This window comes from Microtus oregoni, unplaced genomic scaffold (assembly GCF_018167655.1).
Source record: "Microtus oregoni isolate MIOR12 unplaced genomic scaffold, Mior012 000046F_ref0000063, whole genome shotgun sequence".
In the NCBI taxonomy this organism is placed as follows: Eukaryota; Metazoa; Chordata; class Mammalia; order Rodentia; family Cricetidae; genus Microtus; species Microtus oregoni.
In genome coordinates this window covers 690,375-706,280 of record NW_024543220.1, presented here as the reverse complement: position 1 = coordinate 706,280, position 15,906 = coordinate 690,375, and the positions used below count along the sequence as shown (strand labels likewise).

The following is a 15,906-nucleotide window of genomic DNA, read 5'->3' as shown; positions in this document are numbered from 1 at the left end:
CAGCCTCGATGGGTTCATATGTTCCAGAGTAGGCATGTGTGGATTAGAAATGTTAGGCAGAATAAACAGATACAAAAGAAATACAGAGACATAGTACCAGGAAAGCAACTCAGTGAACACTGAATCGGCCTTGTTTATTTTCCATATGCTTATATACCCCAGTACAAAAAGCAGGGGGAGGGGAAGGGAGAAGGCAAAAAACTGATTTAATATGACACAAAGGACAACCAGAACAGTTACTTGCTTCAATACTTGAGACATCAAGCCACTATTTCCTGAGTTAAGGATCTTGATGTTTTGGGCAGGATGTGCAGCAAATATACCTTAGACAAAGTATCAAGTATCCTGTAGGCAGTCACTCCCTATGTCAAACTACCTGTTTTAAAACAAAGGAGCAGGAATGGGCTTGAATTCTCTGACCTTTGGTCAGGGTGGAAGGGATCCACCTCAATGGGCTACGTAAATGTCAAAACACCAAGTAACCACAACCTAGGTCAGAATATCTTATGTAGCCACACCTGTTGTCAATAACTTTGAAAGTAAAAGCAAGCTCAGACTCTCTGACCTTTAGTCAGGGTGGAACAGGCTCACATCTGTGGCCCCCATTCTTTGTTAGTTCTCCTTTAACTTATTAAGAGCATGCTGTATAAGTTCCATATTTGTATCTGATGCTCATTTCTAATTTCATTCCATTAAAGCTAGAGAACATTCTTTTCATCATATGTACATTGTTATATTTTTTTAAAATATTTATTTATTTATTATGTATACAATATTCTTTCTGCGTGTATGTCTGCAGGCCAGAAGAGGGCACCAGACCTCATTACAGATGGTTGTGAGCCACCATGTGGTTGCTGGGAATTGAACTCAGGACCTTTGGAAGAGCCGGCAATGCTCTTAACCACTGAGCCATCTCTCCAGCCCCATAATTTGTAAACGCTTTAGCCTTTATTTTATGTATGAGTGAGGAGGCAGGAAGAGGGCATCAGAATGCTTGGGACTGAAGTTACAAATGATTGTGAGCCACCATGTAGGTGCTAGGAATTGAATCCCAGGTCACCTGGAAGACCAGCTTAATCCGTGAGCCATCTTTCCAGCCCTGCATTTATAATTTGCAATATTTGTGATTATTGTCTCTATAATTAGATGAAAGGAAGGGGGACAAACTTTTCATTTATCCATAACTACCTTTGCTGGTGCTTTTTATTTCTTCCTGAGAATCTAAGTTAATGCCCTTTCAGCTCAAAGACTCCCTTTAGTATAGGAAGAGTAGCAACTAAGTCAGCCTTTTAAAAAAAGATTTTTATGGGCTGGAGAGATGGCTCAGCGGTTAAGAGCATTGCCTGCTCTTCCAAAGGTCCTGAGTTCAATTCCCAGCAACCACATGGTGGCTCACAACCATCCGTAATGAGGCCTGCAGGAAGAATACTGTATACATAATAAGCAAATAAATAAATATTAAAAAAGATTTTTATTTATTATTATTATTATTTTTTTTTTTTTTTGAGACAGGGTTTCTCTGTGGCTTTGGAGCCTGTCCTGGAACTAGCTCTGTAGACCAGGCTGGTCTCAAACTCACAGAGATCCGCCTGCCTCTGCCTCCCGAGTGCTGGGATTAAAGGCGCGCGCCACCATCGCCCGGCTCAAGATTTATTATTTTTAATGTGTGTGTGTGTATGGTTATCATTTCCCTTGAAGCTGCAGTTACAAGTGGCTGTGCCATGTGAGTGCTGGGAACCAAACCTAGGTCCTTGGCAACAGCAGTCAGTGCTCTTAACTGCTGAGCCATCTCCAACCCACTCAGATTTTATCTGATAATGCCTTGATGTTTGACTCATGTTTGAAAGATAGTTTTACTGAATATAGAACTGTTTTCCCCTTCTCTTGGCACTCTGAACATGCCACCCCATTACCTGTGAATATGCATGGATCCTGATGAGAAATCAGCTGTTGGGCCTCCCTGCACACAGTGAATCAGTTGCCTCTCCTTTACTACTTTGAGGTTTTTCTTTCAACAGTCTGATTATCCTGAGCACATAGACTTTAGATATGTATTGACTTCTATCAAGTTTAAAGGGTTCTAGCCATTTCTTCAAATAGCCTTCTTCCCCCTTTCTTCTAGGGTGCCCATTATGCATATGTTCCTACAACTGGTGGTGTTTTTTTTTCTCATTCTTTAAATATTTTTGTCCTTTTTAAATTAATTGACTTATCTTCAGATATTCTGATCCTTTCTTTGCTCTGTTCAGATTTACTGCTAAATACCAATGAGCTTCTCCATTCATTCAGTTATTGTACAAAATTGTTATTCAGTTTTTTAAAATTTTGTTTCTTTTTTTTTTTTTTTCAATTCTGTGCTGAGCTTTTATTGGCAAAAGTTCCTTTACAGATGGAATCATCTTAGTGGTTCAAACATTTGTTCTTGAACAGTAATAGAGCTGGGATCAAGCAATACGTTATCAATACTTACATACTTCACATAACTTTTGCTAGAAGATCAGCAGGAAAGATGCCCAATCTCTGGACACTGCAACATGCCTTATTCACCAAAGCACTGGGCTACATCCACAGCTCTCCTGGGACACAAGAAGGACTGTGGGCTGCAGGCTGGACCTGCCAGAAGTCTACTGCAGGCTATAATTTGTTTCTTGACTGATATTTTCTGTTTGATGAGACACTATTCTCATGCATTCATATTTTACAGAGTTTGAACTCTTTGAACATTTCTCTGAAAGCTTAAAGTCCAAATCTGGCTTTGTCAGAAGCTGTTTCTTTTATGTGTGTTTTGCCTGTATGTACATCTGTGTACTATGTGCAAGCCTGGTACCCAAGGAGGCTAGAAGAGGGCATTTGATTCCCTGGTACTAGAGTTATTAGATGCCATGTGGAGGAGTAGTCAGTGCTTTAACTGCTGAGTCATCTTTCTAGCACCTAAGAGCTGTTTGTATCACTAGCTTTTACTTCCTTTGTATGGGTCATACTTTGTTTCTTTACATTCTTCACAATTTACTTGCCAAAGTCCTATTTTCTTCTCTTCGTGGGGTTATTGTTGCTTGTTGAACTAGTTGCTGTGTTTGTCTAGTGACTTTTATGATTTAATTTTGTATAGTGTGCATCAGCATTGTGTGTGACTAAAGTCTCTCCTTGGTTACCTGACCTCTCAGCTAGTGACTCGATGGAGATTACCTTAAGCACCAGGAGCCAGTATGCACCTTAGCCTTTGTCAAGGAGCTCTATGACTATGTTGGTATATGCCTTCATCAGTCAGGCAGTTTCCAAGTATGTATCGCTTTTGCTTCCTGCTTGCACGGAGCCTGAGTGTCAGGCAGAACTTTCTGAGCATCTGTGTGGTCCTATGTGTGGGCCTGTGTGAGTTCCTACAGTATGCTGACACTTTTCAAAGCCCTTACTTGTTCATTTCTTTGGTTAGTCTGTCTATTGCTTTCCTCAACTGTTATCAGTAGGGAAAACTGCTACAGAGGCAGCTGGGGCCGGATGTGGGCACGTGGGCACGCAGCCTTAATCTGCCCTTTGTCTTCAGCATCTTCTGTTTAACATAATGTGAATCCTGTCTAAGAGTTTCTCGGGGGTACAAAGTCTATGCAAAATTTGACTGGGAAAAATTCAGCACATTGGTATTTCTTAAACTGAGAATTTGCATTTGGCACTGTCCCTTTGGAAGCTTAGTTAGGATGTTTTGGGGATATGGAAATCAATTTGAAATGGTGTAAATTGGAGAACAATAAAAAAGGCCCTTGGCTAAGGGAAGGTGGCTCAATCCATTGGAGAGGATGAGCCCCCCTGCAGCTGGAAAGGTTAAATTCATCCTTAAAGTGCCCCGGGTTGTCTTCCATGGACCCTTGTGAATCCACACCCATTCTACAACAGTTATCCATTGCTTCAGCCATGATATTAAAATATTTGATATTTGTATCCTCTTGGGAGGATGTGGGCATCCAATGAGATCACATAAAGACGTGCCTTTTAAGGAGATTCTCCACAGTCATCCTTGGGATGAGCCATTGAAAGAGCTCCAGCCCTGCCTGCTCTCTTGGCACAGATACTAGGAATGTGGTTGCCATTTCTCAAAGGTATCAGGGAGCTTCAGGGGAAAATATAGGAGTCAGAGAAATGTACAAAGGTTGCTGGGATTTGGCTGCTTTTACTCTGGAGGAGTTGCTGCAAGCTTCTAGTTAATTTCCAGAGTTCTGAAAAACTAACAGCATTTCCCAGCTTCTTCACTGCTTCTATGGAAGGACTCACTGTTTATACCTTCACTGCATTTTCCCAGTCATGATATTAAAATGGGGAAACTTTTATGGAAGCGCACTTCCTTGACATGCAGATTGGAAATAATAAGACATGATTGCAAAGCAATGTCAAAAGTACAAGTAAACACTGGTGGTGGTGGCACACGTCTTTAATGCCAGCACTTGGGAAGCAGAGGCAGCCTGGTCTACAGGGCGAGTTCCAGGACAGCCAAGGCTGTTACACAGAGAAACTCTGTCTTGAGAAAAAAAAAGTTAAATGTTTAAACCAAATAAAAATATTTAACAATCGAGCTGAGTGGTGGCGGTATAGGCCTTTAATTCTAGAACTTGGGAGACAGATCTCTGAGTTTGAAGCCAGCCTGGTCTACAAGAGCTAGTTCCAGAACAGTCAGGGCTGTTACATACACACAAAAAAACCGTCTCGAAAAGCCAAAAAAATTTAACAATTGAAATATATCAAAAACTAGTCCAAGAAAAAAAACTGCCCTTCACCCTGGTCCCTAATCCATTTTCATTTGTTCTTGTTACTATCTAGTCTTCCTTATCCTTTTTACTTTTTTATTGGGGGCGGGGAGAAGCACTGAGCCTAATGTTGCAAGATTTATACAGCCTACCACTGAGTTACAGCCCCAGCATGCCCTTTTTATTAATTATGGTGTGTACATGTATGTTAGGGATGGGATGCCAGAGGTCAAGTCTGGGTGTCATTCCTCAGGAGCTATCCGCCTTATTATTTTAGTTTACGGTGTGTATGTATATATGATGCATGTGTTTTGTAGGTTTGTACAGCAAGTACCTTTCTCTGCTAAGCCATCTTTCCAGTTCCCATCTATTTTGAGACAGGATCTCTGGAACCTGGGGCTTGCCAATTGGTCTAACCCCACTTCCTTTTATTCTTACATTTCTGTAGTAATATTCCCTGACCTTCCTGAAGATTCAACTCAGGGGCTATACCCTCAGTTCACCATTTTCTGTAGTATTTTATACTTAGGGTTTTTTGTTTGTTGTTTTTTCAAGACAGGGTTTCTCTGTAGCTTTCAGAGCCTGTCCTGGAACTCACTCTGTGGACCAGGCTGGCCTCCAGAGGAGCTTAGATGAGCGTTAGTGCCTCAGGAGATAGCTAGCAGGGCGTTTCAGGTCTCGATGGTCTCTGTGAGGTTGTCAGGGCTGCGCTGGGTCTGTCTACAATACTTGAATTCCTGAGATGGTACTGTCCACTGAGTGCTGGGATTAAAGGTGTGCATCATTACTGCCTGGCATACTTAGAATTTTATATTCATTTTAAGTTAAGTTTATAAGTACTCACCTCCTTCAACTCTACTTTTCCCACTTTCCTCTTACACTCTGCTGTAGCCAAAGTGTTGAACCAAGTTCATTCAAAAACACCCTACTGGTACATTCTCAAACGTGGGCTGGCCTTGAACTTGAGTTCACCTGCCTCGGCCTCCCAAGTGCTGGGATTAAAGGTGCCGCTCTTCACACCTGGCTTAATTTTATTTTTAGGTGTATGTTTTGTCTTGTATGTATGTCATGTGTGCCTGGTGTCCGAAGAGTCCAGAAGAGGGTGTTGGATCCCCGCCAGAACTAGAGTTACAGGCAGTTGACAGTTGCGAGCTGCCGTGTGGGTGCTGGGATCCAGGCCCCTGGGATTTGGCGATCTTTTCTCACAATGACCTTCTAGGTCAAAGACAGAATTTAAAACATGCTTGTTAAAGCTGTATGGTCTGAAAACAGGTATATTGTCCTCAGTACTCTGCCCTATCTTGTGAACGCGATTTACTGATGTTTTTATTTCTGGGAAGATTCGTGGAGGAAGAAACGGGGGCTGCCAAAGGTCATCCTTATTTTAACAGGTATTTCCTATTTACTTACTCCAAGGACGTTTAACTGGCAGGGCCACATACAGGAAAGTCCTTTCCGGCGAAGAATCTTGAAATATCTGCACAATCTTTATTCAGAAGGGACGAGGGAAGCGGGACCTGCCCTTTTCACGGACATACCTACCCTTTCTTGAGGGAAATACGGGATCCGCCCCAAGGGCTGACGCCCCAGTAACATGCGGGCCGGTCTCTCAATTCCGAGCGACTGTTTCCATTTGTTCCGGGGTGAGGTGGGACCAGGTCCGTCGTCCCGGTTCCGTGGTCCGCCTGCGAAGCCCGCGTTTGCCTGGGTGACTTGTGAGCCCCGCGAACGCGCCTCCGCCAACGGGCCGCAACGGGCCGGAGTCGTCTGGAAACTTCTCTCAGCCGCTCGACCGAGACCGAGGTCGCTGACTGAAGCCCGGCCTAGCTGAGGGCGCGTCTCGCCCCGCAGAGCGCTGCCTCGAAGGAAGCCGCCCCTTCTCCCTCGGACGCAGGCCCGGCCCCGGCCCCGGCCCCGGCCCCGTGAGGACCCGCGGATCCGGCCCGCGCGACGCCTCGAAGGCGGGCCGGGTCCCTCAGTGCGCGCCCCCCCCCCCCCCACGGGGTGCGCGCAGGCGGCCGTCGAGCCGCGCGGTCCCCAGCTGCGGGCCCTCAGGCGAGGGCGCCGGCACCTCAGCTGCGGCCCGGGGGCGTGGCAAGGCCCCGCGACTCCTGTTTTCCCCGCCGCGGCCCGCTTTCGGTTTCGTTTCCTCTCGGCATCTCCATCCCCGCGGAGTCGTGGCTCGTGACGGCCGTCGCCGTCGTCCGTGCTAACCTCGGTCCGACGACCATGGCTCAGGCCGCGGTGGCGGTGGCAGAGGTGACCCAGGTGCTGTGCGCCGCCGGCGGTGCCTTGGAGTTAGGCGAGCTGCGGCGCCGCTTGCGAACGAGCCCGGGCGCCGACGCGCTGGAGCGGCTGCTGCGGGACCGCGGGCGCTTCGTGGTGGCCTCGCGAGCGGGCCGGGCGGCGGCCTCGGAGCGCGTGGTGCTGGCCGTGTCGTCGCTGCGTCTGTGCCGCGCGCACCAGGGCCCCAAGCCGAGTTGCACCGGGCTCTGCGCGCAACTGCACCTCTGCAAGTTCCTCATCTACGGCTCCTGCAAGTTCCCGAAGACCGGGTAAGGACGCCGGTGACGGGCGGAGGCCCCTGCCCCTCCGCTCCCGGGCCTCCACCCCCGTCCTGAGTTAGATAGCTAGGGGACTGCTCCACAGCCTCGCCTGTCCCTCACTCAGTGAGCGGTCACTGATCACCTGCTTAGTGGCTGGTCCTGTGATGGAGTGGCTTAGATAGGATGTGGTACCAGGAGGGACACCTGAGCTTGGCATTATGGCTCCCGGAGGGAAGTTGAGGGGCAGGCAGCAAGGCTCGCAAATGAGCTGTAAGGAAGCTGGGAAAGCTCCATTCAACTCCTGTTTGCCTGCTCTCTGAGAAGCCGAAACTCAAGATTTTCAAGGTCCTTAGTGAAAAGTTTCTGCACCCCGAGGAGCCTCTCCGCTGATGCAGCAATCCACATCAGACCTAATCAAACCGAATTAGAAAAGGCCCAGGTTTAATGGCTACAACGCTCCCACATGATTTTCCAGCCCCGCCCAGGCCCCCATCCCCACCCCAGGAAAGACGGGAAAGAGAGACAGAAAAACCCCCATGTCTGTCTGTTAGGAATATTTCCTAAGCGAGCTCTCTGACGACGCAAAAATTCCCAATCAAGCCAAATCAAAACAAGCCAAATTAAGATATATCCATGTTTAATGGGAGATCTGCGCTCTCGGGTGGGCCCGAGGGGGAAACCGGGAACCACAGAAGAAAGGGAGACCACGTGTTTTTCTTTTGGGGGGGGGGGGGGAGAGACCACTTAAGTACCCTGGGGAGGGGTCCTGACCCTACTCCCAGGGAGGGGTCAGGACCTGGCCTGCTGGGATTTGAAGTCCAGACTAGGCCTGGTGGCTGAAATAGATGCCAGGGACTGGGGCTTAGGCTCCCAACCTAACACCGTCTGTCTGTCTGTTTCCTGGGGGACAGTTTAAGTACCCTATGAACATCTCTGGGGGAGGGTCATCATTTGCGAGCTTTCTGAGCTGTGGCAGGGTTTGGAGAGAGATGGGGGAGGGGTCCTGGGGCGGAACTTCCAATAGAACATTGCTGACTCTTTGGGTAAATGGATGCCCGGGGCTGGGGTAAAGCTTCTACTAGAACACTTGGGGAACTGATTCCTGTCATCTCCAAGTCCTCCTGGGTGCCCTTCGACACACCCCACCCCCAGCTGTGGTTCATTTGGTGGCGTTGCCCTTTCTGGAATGCCCTTCCTGATTTGCTCTGTAGTGTCGGTGGCAGCAACCGGAAGATTATGTTCTTTGTGAGCGCTTCCTCTTCACCCTTCACATCACACTGTTTACCGCCGCTGCCCTTGTTAGTCTTTGCTGGCTCTCCACTTGCATCTGCATATAGTTGATTAGTGAAATTCGTTTATACTGAAGGATTTGGGCCTCGCCTTGACGGTGATCAGGCCTGTTGGATGGCAGCTATCGGGTTTGCATTTTAAGATGATTGGGTAATGGTGTAGATGCTGAGTTAGCAGAGGATGCTGAGAATGCCTGCTTCGAAGAGAGCCCAGTTATCTAGAATTAGTGTCTTCAAACTCCTGCTTCCTTCTTCTGTAACACAGAAGACATTATAATTATGATGATGATGAGGTCAGGTTATTAGTCACCTTGGGCTACTGGGTTAGTAGCCTTGCAGTCATTCAGGGATCCAGACTGATGAATACAGCTGTTTGAAGCAGTTTGAAGCATCAAGTTCTAGAAGTTGAAGGGAAATCTGGACAGTAGAGGTTTGTGTGAACCAGGTCTAGAAGTGGTAAATATCCCCACCAGAAGCTAAGCTGTCTCCTGACCCGAAGGGGTAAATACCCCCCACCAGAAGCTAAGCTGTCTCCTGACCCGCAGTGGTAAATACCCCCACCAGAAGCTAAGCTGTCTCCTGACCCGGAGGGGTAAATACCCCTACCAGAAGCTAAGCTGTCTCCTGACCCCAAGGGGTATGGCCTGGGTAGTCTAGAAGTGGTAAATACCCCTACCAGAAGCTAAGCTGTCTCCTGACCCCAAGGGGTATGGCCTGGGTAGTCTAGAAGTGGTAAATATCCCCTACCAGAAGCTAAGCTGTCTCCTGACCCGGAGGGGTATGGCCTGGGTAGTCTAGAAGTGGTAAATATCCCCTACCAGAAGCTAAGCTGTCTCCTGACCCGGAGGGGTATGGCCTGGGTAGTCTAGAAGTGGTAAATATCCCCTACCAGAAGCTAAGCTGTCTCCTGACCCGGAGGGGTATGGCCTGGGTAGTCTAGAAGTGGTAAATATCCCCTACCAGAAGCTAAGCTGTCTCCTGACCCGGAGGGGTATGGCCTGGGTAACGTGGTCTCTAGGGCTCTAATCTTGGTTAGAACTTCACAAAGAATGTGTGTGAGAGAAATTTGGGGAAGTTGAAGGAGAGGGTGACAGTGTGGAGAGAGTCTGTGGAGAAATGATTACTGCTCCCGCTGGGGACTGAAGGCAGGAGAGGGCCTCTGTTCTATTATCTAAAAGGCAGACTGAACCCTTAGATGCTGATTTGGAAGCTGCTGGGTGGTAAATCCTGTGACCCCAGTCACAGGAGCAGACCAGATCTGAGAAGGTGAGCCTACAGAGATAGGGGAGTTTTAGGAATAATCTGCCAGGCAGGAATGAGATCTCTAGGGTGAAAGAGGAGCTGCAAGCCCAGAGAAAGAGGGTGTGTAACAAGCAGTGGCTGTGAGTGCATGAATTTGAGACGGCCTCGCTATGTTGGCCTGACTGGCATGAAGCTTACTATGTAGACCAAGCTGGCCTCCAACTCACGAAGATCTTCCTGCTTCTGGGATGGAAGCCACGCACCACTGTACCAGCCTGGTGAACCTTTATAATGTGCTTAATTGGTAAGATAATCATGGAAGGAGGATCTCTTCTTACACAAATTCCCAAAATTTGGATTCAAATTTTGTACTAGAAATCTGGACTTGTGATATTTACTGGCCGACATGACTGAGGTTCTTCCTCATTTTTCACCTTTGTCTACTCCCATGATTTTATACTAGGTAGTTTCCTAAACTACCCCAAACGTTTTTTTCCCATGGGAAATAGAAAGTGAGTGTGACTAACTGTACTTTTTTGTGACTTTTGACTTCCTCATGGCAGGGTTATCTCTGGGAGTTTCAGTGAGTTTCTGTCTCCTGCCTCACATTCCTCTCTCCACCGAGCCACAGCACTTTGTCTCCACCTCCCTAGTGCTGGGACCACCTTTGTCCGACCTTGTTTGGGTCAGGGTAGCCTTGAACTAACAGAGATTAAAGGGGGATTAAAGGTGTGTGCCACCACTCCCTGGCCTGCAGAGCTCTGCACTCTGACCTTCAGGCAAGCTTTATTTGTTGAAACAAACAAAAACGTCACCACACGCAACTTCAGACCTGTGCCCAGGAGGCTGTGTGCCTGGTGTTCGAGAGCTAGTCACCTTGTTTGAACCCAGCTCTGCTCTTTGCTGGCCAGTATTTGGCAAGTGGCTTTATGGCTAAGTCTCAGTTTCCTCAACCATGCTGAGATTATTACCTCACAGGCTCATTGAGGACTGAATGAGTTAACTCATGAGACAGTTAGGCAGCCCCTGTTGCATAGAAAATGCTCAGCAAGCTTTAATTGTCATTATTGCAGTTATTTGGTATATTTGGCCTTGACATTACCAATTTATTTTCCCTTCTCTCCTCTTGTCAGTTTTTTCCTAACCCTCTGAATATTTGGCTTGTTTGTTTTGTACCTTTCAGGGGCCTCTCCTGGTTACTCCTCAGTTCTCTCCCCACTCCAGACTCTGCAGTGTCCTTTTCCTTTTGGGCCACTGTTTTCCTACTACAGCTGATCTTGGACTTCGCGCTCCATATTTGAGTTCTTTTTTATTGCATTCACTAGGTAGGGGATAGGAGTCAAGGATGACTTTGTGGTTTTTGATCTTCAGGGGAGCTTGTAGGAAAAAAAGGGTTTGGGAATGGATCAGCAGTTTGGCATTCTCTTAAGATGTTTATTACAGAGGTAAAATAAGGTATAGAAGATGCTGCTTTGCCTGGCTTTTCAGGTGACCCAGATAGTCATTTGGAGATTTGTCCCTGAGTTCTTAGGGTGGAGTACCAGTGCCTGATTGATCTGTATGGAGGAGGGGAGTTGCAAGAGGACTGGACCCAGGAGTGTGTGTCTACGTGTACACATACCTGAAAGCATGAGTCACTCTGCTTAGTGTTTAAAGAAAGATCTACTTTTAATTATTTTTATTTATGTGTCTGTGTGGGGGTAGAGTGGAGGGAGTTGTGTACATAAGTGCAGGTGCCTTCGAAGGCTAGAGGAGAGTGTCAGTGAGACACCAACCATGGGTGCTGGGAATTGACTGCAGGACCTCTGGGTGAGCAGTGTAGTGTTCTTAACTACTGAGCCATCACTCTACCCCCTGCTCAGTTTTTTCTTTTCTTTTGTTTGTTTTTTCTTGTGTGTGTGTGTGTGTGTGTGTGTGTGAGAGAGAGAGAGAGAGAGAGAGAGACAGAGAGAGAGAGACAGAGAGACAGAGAGAGAGAGAGACACAGAGAGAGACACACAGGGTCTCTCCCTGAGTATCCTGGGACTCACTGTGTAGCCTAGGCTGGCCTTGACTCACAGAAATCTGCCTGCCTCTGCCTCCTGAGTATTGGGATTAAAGGCCCTACCCTTTAATATCTATCATGCCCTACTCTTACTCAGGTTTTTTTTTTTAATTGATTTTTATTGAACTCTACATTTTTCTCTGCTCCACTCTCATCCTCTCCCCTCCCCCAAAGTCCCCATGCTCCCAGTTTACTCAGGAGATCTTTTTATTCTTCTCATGTAGATTAGATCTACGTAAGTCTCTCTTAGTGTCCTCATTGTTGTCTAGGTTCTCTGGGCTTGTGGTTTGTAGGTTGGTTTTCTTTGCTTTATGTTTAAAAACCACCTATGAGTGAGTGCATGTGATAATTGTCTTTCTGCCTTACTCAGGTTTTTAATACAAGTGTAAGTGCTTACTGAGTGGCCAGTCTGCTATGAGACCTTTTGCATGATGGCCCTGATGTTCTCATTACATACTTGCTGAGAAGGGTTGTCTGGGCCCTTTACATTGCCCAGTGCCATCTCTTCCCAGTCATGTTTTCATGCATAGCTATTTTTTTCTGCTGCTTATAAGTAGGGTCAGGAAGTATTTGTGAAAACTTGCCATGAGGAATGATTTTACCAGTCTGTAAGTCTGCCATAAGTATCATAGATTGAATGGCCTGACCTTTGTTCTGTCCTCCCACTCCTCCCTTCCTCTCTTACACTCCTTCCCTTTCCTGCCTCCCCCTCCTTCACAGGGGCTTGTGATATTGTCCAGCTAGTCTAGAACTTGTGATCCACTGCCTCAGCTTCTGAGTGTTGGGATTACAAATGTCTGTCGTAATACCTGACAGACCAGGAGGCTTGAACAGCAACAATTTATTTCTTACAGTTCTGGAGGATGGAATTTTGAGATGAGGTGTTTGACAGGTTGGTTTCTTCTGAGATTGCTTTTCTTGGCTTTCAGATGGCCACCTTCTTCCTGGGGTTCTCATAAGCCTTTCCTCTATGTGGATCTTTGCTCTAGCCTCCTTCTTATTAAAGGACATCAGTCATGTTGGATTGGAACCACTCTAATGACCTTACTTTAACTTAATTACTCCTCTGATGACCCTATCTCCAAAAGCAGTTTGACATCCTAAGGATCCAGAAGTTGGAGCTCTAATAGGGGAGTTTGGGGGAGATCAAATTTAGCCCATAACACCATCTCTGCTTCTTTGCAGGAAGAACTGTAGGAATGGTCACAACTTGAAGACTGATCACAACCTGAGTGTGCTGAGAACTCATGGTGTTGACCACCTCAACTATAATGAGCTTTGCCAACTCTTGGTTCAAAATGACCCCTGGCTTTTACCAGAAGTGAGTGCCAGAGGGATGGTGGGGTTGAGGTCTTCTTTGCAAATAACAGTGGATGTGCTCGCTTCGGCAGCACATATACTAAAATTGGAACGATACAGAGAAGATTAGCATGGCCCCTGCGCAAATAACAGTGGAGAAGCCAGATGGTTGAAAGATAGATAGCTCAGTGCAGGAGAGAGCTGAGGACACCATTTTTATCAAGAACCATTGCATGGAGGAGACTTAGATTTAATATCCAGCTCTGCTAATTAAATATGCTGGATTTAATATCTAGCTCTGCTGAGTTTGGACCAGCCTTGGCATCTCTTGAAACTTTTCCTTCCCTATCAGTTGACAGTGAGGTTGGCCAGTGCCTGAAGCACTGAGCAGAACGAATGGCCCCAGTTGGCTTGTCCCTGAATTGCAGGAATTGGAACTGTAAATTTGGGTATTGGTCTTCTTGACAGTCACTCAGTACTCTCTCTACTCACTCCTTTTACCCGGGAGAATTTGAACATTAGTTGACATGCATTCTCAGATGGTGTAAACTTATTGCATTATCTCTGTATCATTTGGTGGATGAGGACTAACAGCACAGATTTATTGGGTAAGACGCAGGGGAACATGTAGAGAACTTTTAGACTGTGGCAAGGTAGGAATGGCATTCATGGCAGGGAGGAAGGAAGGTGCTGAGTGGGAGACGGACTGACTGTAGCCTGCCAGAGGGTTGCTGTGACTCACCAGATGAGACCTGCCTTTGGATCTGCTGTGCTCCACTGTCCTGGGCAAGGCCTCAGTGTGAACAGGACACTGGCTTTAAAGAGCGCCTCTGGCCTCGAGTTCTCCAGCAGATCTGAGTAGGGTATTTTGCATGGATGGGGCAGGTTAGATGGGATGTTTGGACACTGTTACTGGTTTGATCTAACAAATTAGATTGGCATATTTTAATGCAGATATTTCCGTATTAGACAATGTCACCCATTTGAGAAATGGTAGCATATCATCGTGAGTGGCACATAATAAATGTTGACTTTTTATATTTGCCTTTTGAAAATTCATATTGATTTTATTCAGCTAAGCTTTTGGGAATATCCATTTTGGTTTGGCACTGTGATCAGGAGATAAAAGATCCTGCTTTGTCCTTAAAGGAAGCAAATCAAATTGTAAGATAAGAAGGTCACAGAATGATTTCAGGGTGATGTTTGTGATTGTGAGAGTTCACGTTCTGGGCAAAGGTGTTTTCAGGTTGATGAGTCCTGTCCTGAGTGTTGGAAGATAAATGAGCCAGGACGAGGGCAGTCTGGCACCCCTGATGTGCTGGCATTGCTGGACACTTCCTTGTTTTCCTGTCTAGTAATTACAACAACTCTGCCACATTGAAATCCTACCCGTTTTAGAGATTTAAACATCAGAGTCTCAAAGCTGATGAGTGGCTTGTGCACGGCAGCTGTCAGAATTGATGTCTAGCCTTTCCCGTGGGTGGAATCCTTGAAGGAAAACTGAGTCCTGCTTCTGAAGCCCTCAAGGGATTTTCTATAGCTTGTGAAACTTAGTGCCTAGGAGTCAAGTGGGGGCCAGTTTCCATGTTGAAGTACTTGAAATGTAGAAAAGGAGCAGCGGATTGGGGGCAAGCTGCAAGTCTGCAGTTATGCATTGTGGTGCATGTTTTGTGATCTTGGTTGGTGAAGGCGGAGGACTAGGACTCATGTAGGATGAGGCCAGTCTGGGTATGGGCGACCTTGTATCAGTAAACCAGAAAAAGGCTGAGGTTTGCCAGCAACCCAGCTGAACACACAACACATACAGGGACTAGCTGTGTGACTGGGGCCAGCTGATGAAATTTTAATAAAATTTATTAAATTTGTTAGGAGTGGGGCATAAACACACATGTGTACAAGGGTGCGTATGAGTGTGCCACAGTGCAAAGGTCAGAGGACAACTCTATGGAATTGTTCTTCCTTCTTACCTTAACGTTGACTCTGGTGTTTGAGTCAGGACCTCAGGCCTGAACAGCCGGTGCTTGTACCTGTTGGACCTGGCTGTTGAGCTTTGGAGTTTGCTAGTTCCATTGAAAAATGAAGTTTTTTTTTTTTTTTTAAACTCTTTTGCTTTTGGGGGGCCTGCCACTCAGCTCCCAAATAAATCACACCTGGAGGGTTAGTCTTAATTATGAATGCCTAACCTCAGCTTGGCTTGTTTTTTTTTGTTGTTGTTTTGTTTTTTGTTTTTCGAGACAGGGTTTCTCTATGGTTTTGGTTCCTGTCCTGGAACTAGCTCTTGTAGACCAGGCTGGTCTCGAACTCACAGAGTTCCGCCTGCCTCTGCCTCCTGAGTGCTGGGATTAAAGGCGTGCGCCACCACCGCCCGGCAGCTTGGCTTGTTTTATCCAGCTTTCCTTAATTTTAATTATCCCGATTACCTTTTGCCTCTGGGATTTTTTTCTTTTCTTCTGTATATCTTATTCTGTGACTGGCTGGGTGGCTGGCCCCTAGAATCTTCCTTGTTCTCTCTTGCTCCTTCTTCCTCCGTTTCTCAGAGTTCTCCTGCTATTTATTCTTTCCTCCTGCCAGCCCTGCCTATCCTTTTCTCCTGCCTCGCTATTGGCTGTTCAGCTTTTTATTAGACTGTCAGCTGTTTTAGGCAGGCACAGCAACACAGCTTCACAGAGTTAAACAAATGCAACACACCTTAAAATAATTTTCCACAACAATGAGGCAGTGGTATTTGGCCTTTTCTGAGATACATTAGCCCT

The 15,906-nt window shown here is 46.6% G+C and overlaps 1 protein-coding gene and 1 non-coding gene across 2 annotated transcripts in view; both read left to right on the top strand.

Moving 5' to 3' along the window:
* The first annotated feature begins 6,882 nt into the window (after positions 1–6,882).
* Positions 6,883–15,906, top strand: part of LOC121435176 (protein mono-ADP-ribosyltransferase PARP12) — a 39,444-nt gene continuing 30,420 nt past the window's right edge. The window contains exons 1-2 of the mRNA XM_041634271.1: positions 6,883–7,288; positions 13,040–13,175. Coding sequence (XP_041490205.1) covers positions 6,963–7,288; positions 13,040–13,175 — 462 coding nt within the window. The 5' untranslated portion in view covers positions 6,883–6,962. The remainder of the gene's footprint in view (positions 7,289–13,039; positions 13,176–15,906) is intronic.
* On the top strand, positions 13,230–13,335 carry LOC121435744. Its single transcript, XR_005972603.1, has one exon. It is a non-coding gene; the product is annotated as a U6 spliceosomal RNA (small nuclear RNA).